Source organism: Nannospalax galili, unplaced genomic scaffold (assembly GCF_000622305.1).
Source record: "Nannospalax galili isolate Female #2095 unplaced genomic scaffold, S.galili_v1.0 scaffold158, whole genome shotgun sequence".
NCBI classification, from domain to species: domain Eukaryota; kingdom Metazoa; phylum Chordata; class Mammalia; order Rodentia; family Spalacidae; genus Nannospalax; species Nannospalax galili.
In genome coordinates, this window is record NW_008345290.1 from 1,404,732 (window position 1) to 1,411,158 (window position 6,427).

At 40.7% G+C, this 6,427-nt stretch overlaps 1 protein-coding gene across 1 annotated transcript in view; it reads left to right on the top strand.

Moving 5' to 3' along the window:
* Dnah11 (dynein axonemal heavy chain 11) overlaps positions 1–6,427 on the top strand; it is a 381,221-nt gene that overhangs the window by 351,497 nt on the left and 23,297 nt on the right. Inside the window, exon 75 of the mRNA XM_029567531.1 lies at positions 2,832–2,951. Within this exon, the coding sequence (XP_029423391.1) occupies positions 2,832–2,951 (120 nt within the window). The remainder of the gene's footprint in view (positions 1–2,831; positions 2,952–6,427) is intronic.

A 6,427-nucleotide genomic window follows, 5' to 3' on the forward strand; every position in this document is an offset into this window, starting at 1 on the left:
GATCCTTTTTTTCGTTTTGTTTTATTGTTTGTTTTTGCAGTACTAGGAATTGAATGTAGGGCCGCATACATGCCAGGCAAGTGCTCTACAATTGTGATACATCCTCAGCCCTCCTTCTCTTTTTCTTAACTTATAATTTTGAGATAGGGTTCTACAGTGTTGACCAGGCTGGCTTTGAAATTACTCTGTAGCCCAGGCAGGCTTGAATTTGAGAGTTTCCTTCCTCAGGATTCTGGGTAGCACCATCAGGCCCAGCTGATTTCAGCATGTTTTATTTAAACTGTTACACATAAAACTATTCTAACAGTCCTGGAGAGAGAAATGGATCATTTAATATGTCATCTGTGTCTCTTATAACTGCCACATGAGGCTAGGCCCAGGAAAGCAGTCCTGTTTCAGCTGAGCTCTATACATAATTGAGGTAGAAATGAAGGGGAGGAAGGGGAGTTGACGTGTGTTCGGCACATCGGCATCACTGTTGGCCTGGTAAACTGTGCAGTATCCTGATGCTCTCCCTACGGGTGCCATAGTCAACACAGCTTTAGGTTTTTAAGATACTGTTAGGTTCCTCAGATGCCTGGACCCAAGTCATTTGCCATAGAACATAAAGCAAATTAGTTAAGACATTTGGGGATTAAGTTATCCTGTGTACATAGTTTACATATAGAAAATAATCTTTGCAAGAAGGTATTAAAAGATAATTATTAGGAGGGTAAGAGATGACTCAGTGGTTAAGAGCTACTGGCTGCTCTTGCAGAGGATCAGGGTTCAGTTCCCAGCACCCACATGGCAACTAACAACCATCCTTAACTCCAATCCTACAGAATCTGACACCCTTTTCTGGTCTTCACAGTCACCAGGCACACACAGGTACACTTATGTACATGAATTAAAATATGCATGCACATAAAATAAAAATAAACTTCTATAAAGAAAAAGAAGGTAACAATTATGAGCTGGGAAAAGGGCTCAGGCAGTAAAGTGCTTGCCATGCAATCATGAAGACCTGAATTCAAATCCTAGCATTCACATCAAAAGCCAGGCCTGGCAGTACATGCCTATAATCCTAATGCTGTAGAGGCAAGGATAAGGAGATCTCTGGAGCTTGCTGGTCAGTCACTGTAGCCAATCAGAGAGCTCCAAGTTCAATGAGAGACCCTGACTTTAAAAATAGTGGAGAGTAATTGAGGAAGACACATTACTTGGACCTCTAGTCTCTATAACCATGCACATATGTGTGTTTGTGCACCCACACACCCACGTATACAAATACCATACACACACACACACACACACACACACACACACACACAAATTTTTTTAAAAGATGATTAGGCTTAGGAGAAAGAGAATCAGTGACTGAAATGAATAGAACTCTAGCTGATTAAAATCATGAGGAAGGTACATTTTGTCTATGGAAATATCAGGCTGGCATTAATTTAATCAGGATGGGAAAACAGTTAAGTTTCCGTCTAGCACCGTTCTGTGGAAGTGTCTGTGAGGCGGTAGAGAGGGCATGCTACAGTCTAACCACTTCTCTCATTTCTCATTCACATCAAGCCAGCTTAAGAGAAAGACATATTTGAGGTTCATTTATTCAAATTCAAATAAACTTGTAGCAAGTCCATTGGAGTAGTTGGGGCAATTTTACTTATTCTGTTCTGTCACATCATGCAACACAGAAGGCTATAATTACGATTTTACTTGAACTGTTGGGAAGCAATAGACTGCCCCTGAGGGTGCAAAGGTTCCTGTCTGGAAAGGCTTCATCAGAAACTGGCATGTTTTGCAAACCTAGAGGAAGCTAAAGGGTAGCACAGAGATGTGTGAACTCTGCTAAGCCAGAGAAGAAGGAGATACAGTGATTTCCCGAATAAAACATGGTACAGTGGTTAGTTACAGCCCTTAGAACAGTCCCATGTCCAGTCAGGCTATAGCTGAACCCGAGTCAATCTGTAGTATTTGCTCAGTTTTTCAGAAAGTGATTGAATTCAAAATGGACCCAAATACAAATTGATGACCTGCTACTTTGTTTCCCGAGTCACATAACAAAAATGGATAAATCAGGTGATAAGTAGATAATCCTTGAAGACCCTGAGATTCTGAATATGCAAACTATCATTGTATAACCTGTTTAGAAGTCACTCCACTTCCTTTAAAAACTTCATTAAAGTATGGCGTTGCTGAATTTTTGGCAAATTTGTTAGAATGCACTGAAATAATTCTCCCAGGAAGTTCTATACAGAAAATTAGACCATGTCCCTATTGCCTTTAAAAACCCTGGCTGACATGGGTTTAGGGCCATTGTGGTGAAGGTACCCTGGTCAATCAAGCTAGGGCAGATATTCTAGGCCTGGAAGTGAACATTTGCATGGTGTGATGTTTTTAATTGTCAACTTGACACAATCTAGAATCACCTGGAAAAGAAGTCTCAATGAGGAGTTTTCTAGCTTAGGATGGCCCCTGGGCATGTCTGTGAGGGAGGGACTTCTTAATTGGGTTGATTGAGATGGGAAGCTCCACCCTGAATGTGGGCAGCACGACTGGGCCCTGGACTATAAAAGAGTGGAGAAAGTAAACTGAGTACTACCTTGCCCACATTGATTTAGTCCTCTCTGTTCTCAACTGTGGATGTGATGTGACCAAATGCAAGTTCCTGCCACCCTGATGTGCTCAAAATGACAGACCATGACCTGGAATTGTGAGCCAAATCAAACTTTATAAAGTTGCTTTTGTCAGGTTTTTTTTGGGGGGAGGGGGTGTTGGTGGTGGTGGTGGTGGTGGTGTGACAACAACAGGAAAGGAAATTAAGGCAGGCTGCCTCTCCCCAGGTCCCATGGGAAGACCTCCGTTACCTTTTTGGGGAGATTATGTATGGGGGCCACATCACAGATGCCTGGGATCGAAAGCTGTGCCGGGCATATCTAGAAGAATTCATGAATCCATCTCTGGTAAGACATTTTAAAATGAATTCCACTGAGGAAAATATTCTGGTAAGAATTTATCAGATTATTTTCACTGTGTATGTAATGTTTAAATAGTCCTCGGGATTTGGGCCTTTTGTAACTGTATTCCATTCTTCCTTTATGGGAGTTTGAGAAGTTTTTAAGTGTGGACTCTAAGGCTCTTCCAAGGCTTAGAGAATCATAGTCTGCATTTTTATACTCTGTGTGTGTGTGTGTGTGTGTGTGTGTGTGTGTGTGTGTGTGTATACACACCGTGTGCCAAGGTGAGAGTCTCCCACATGCACAGACTCATTGGATCTTTGGAATATCCCTGGCAGCTGGGCCCAGCCGACACTGTTACTGTGTTGTACAGACCAGAATGCTGGCACACAGTGATTGGCCCCAGATACTTCAGTGAGTGTGGGCAAGAGCTTTAGCCAGAATACAAGCTTTTGATTTTTAATCCAGGGCTCATTTCACTCCCATTTTTGGTTTGTTTTGCCTTCTGCAGAAATCATGAAATATTCTAAATTTTGATCAGTAACATTATTAGATTACTAAATATATGCTTAAGAAAAATGTGGTGAAGACATATGTGAGGTGGTAAATTTGTTGTCCTGATTTAATCATCCCACAATGTAAACCTGTATCAAAACATCTCATTGGAGCAGGGAGAAATGGCTCAGTGGGTAAAGTCATGAGCACATACATACCAACACAATAAATAATATACTAAAAACATCTTGTATCTCATAACTATATGCAGTTAGTGTTCTTTAATTAAAAATAAAATTAAAGTCTATTAAGAGTAAAATAATAAGAATATCAACTAAGTATGCTATGACAAACTTTTTTATGGATTTTGCTTCAAATAAGCTGTAAAACATGATAAGGACTGAAGAGATGGCTCAGTGGTTAAGAGCACAAGCACATAAGTTCTTACAGAGAGCCAGAGTTCAGTTCCTGGCACCCAAGTTAGGCAGCTCAACAGTTCATGGATCCAGGGAATATATTGCCCTCTTCTGGCCTCTGCAGGCACCACACACATGGGCACATCCTCTACCCCACTCCTCTTACATGTGCACATAATTAAAAATAAAATCTTTTTTAAATGCAAAAACAAGAAACCAACATTAAGGAGTATGGAATCCCCATTCATGTTTTATTTGTGATGGTAAAGCCCTATAGCTATGTTTGGGGGGTGAAAATAAGGAAAAGTGCCAGGAGCATGCCTTTAATCCCAGCACTGTGGAGGCAGAGGCAGGCAGATCTCTGTGAGTGTCAAGGCCAGTGGGGGCTATAGAGAGGCCCTGTCTCAAAACAAAAAATAAATAAATAAGGAAAAGTGTGTTGATTTGAGTCCTGGTTCTTGCTCCTTCTGTGAGAAACAGGTAGGTTACCACTGTGGCAGAATTTCAAAAGATTGGACCTACTTTTCTTGCTTACCATCTAACTAACACTATATCTGTCTTGAAATGATTCACGACCAGGCTGTGTTTCCTGGAGAAAGTGTTCCATTCTTCTTTCTTGTACTATAGAAGCTGAGGCAGTGACCACGCTTTCCTCATGTTCACTGGCTCTCAAACGAGGCTCAAGTTCAGCGGCATTTTCTATTTATTGCTTGAAAATCCCAAGGTATTTGTGTTAGCTTCCCATCACTGTAAAAAAAAAAAAAAAAAAATACCTGAGTTATGCAGCTTAAATGAAGGGAAGAGGTTTTTTGGCCTTTGATTTTGGAAGCTGCAGCCTTATGTGTGTGGTGGCACACAGTACATCAATGTGGGAGCTTGTGGCTCAGAGAGAGTATTTGTTTCATAGCAAGAGAGAATCAAAGAAGAAGGGGCCAGGGGGTCCCTATATCTCCTTCAAGGACATGCCCCCAATGATTTCCTTTCCACCTCCCAATAGTGCTGTAGTCTAATGATCAAGCTTTACTCTAATAGCCTTTGGGGGAACACTTCCAAATCAGAGCAGCACCCCACACCATCTAAATTCTATTCCCTGATCCGAAAGGCACCATCTTGGTTTAGAGCAGTCCCAGAAGACTGTTGGTTTGTTGGTTTGTTTTTGATGATTTGAGCAACTTTCTATTTATAGTTTCTATCCAAACTTCACCTCGGAGAAACATTGTATAAACAAGAAGTAACATAATCATGTATAGAGAACAGTGTATTGTAGCCTAATAAAGAAAACCGAGCACAGATTACTGTTTACATCTTTAAATAGCATTGACCAGTTTGGGGATTAATTAGGTCTTTCTCTTGATTCTGAGTCTCCTGATCTTCCTTTCTCCCAACAGCAGGATTTCACATGTCAGAAGGATACTTACGATTTAACAAAATTAGAAGTTGCTCCTCAGAAGAGGTCTGGGAGCAAGTTACCATGGAGATGTGAAAGATAAACAGTGCTCTAAAGAAACCTTTACAGAGGCTTAATTCTCCAAAGGATGGTGGGGGAGGTATAGGGGCAGAGTGGGAACTTGGGGAATGTTCCCTCCCCTGGCTCTGACCGGTGACTAAAGGAAGAATTACTGGTGCCAAAAGAAATCGTTCATTAACTTTCACAAGGCTGAGCGCCTATTCACATAATTGTCAATAAATGTAGAGAAACCTGAGGGCATCACTGGTGTATGCAAACCCTTTAGAAGCATAGGTACCTGAGCTTTCCTACAGAGCTGGCAAGATCCTTAGGGTCAAAATGTCTCATTTGCACTGGCATCCCCACTCTGCAGTGCCACTGTTCTCTCACAGGGAAATGAACAGGCTTCCTGATTCCATGTCAGAGGCTGCACATTCCAGTTATTTTATTCTCCCGCAAATCTTACCTGCTTGAGCTGTTCCATCATTAGCAATGTATCTAACACCAGTATCCACAGGATGTCTTTTTGCTCCTTCTCACATTGATTAATGTATTTGGAAGTTAATATCTTTGGTTGCATTGGAACATGATCCCAAACCAGCCCATGAATGGACGGGGTTGAAAGTTCTGCTCTTTTCAAAAGACCTGGACTCCTTTCAGTGATATCTTGCGGTTAGAAAGATGAGCTTCTTGTTAGATAAATGAGTTTGGATTCAGAATTCTCCAAAGGCAGTGTACCTTAAAGGGCCTGTGGGTAATGTGAAGGACAAAAATATTTTGTCATATAACACATGCATAAATAATGAATACAGTAAATTGCTTTAAGAAACAAGGTACAGGCCACCTGAATGCTATCATATAGTACAAATTATTTGGGTAATATAGGGTAATAATTAAGAACCCAGGTTTAGAGTAGAAAAGAAAACCCCATGAGTCCAAATTCAAGTCCTTCCTTGAGTTTGTTGTATAATCTGAGTCGTTCCTGAACTTCTGAGCTGTAGTTTCATTATTAGAAAAGAAGAATGACCAACTCAAGAATTTATTATGAGGGTTAAACACTGAAGCAGTATTAAAACAGTGTGCTTATACATAGGAAATACTTTGATTAAAAAGTATAAATTTTT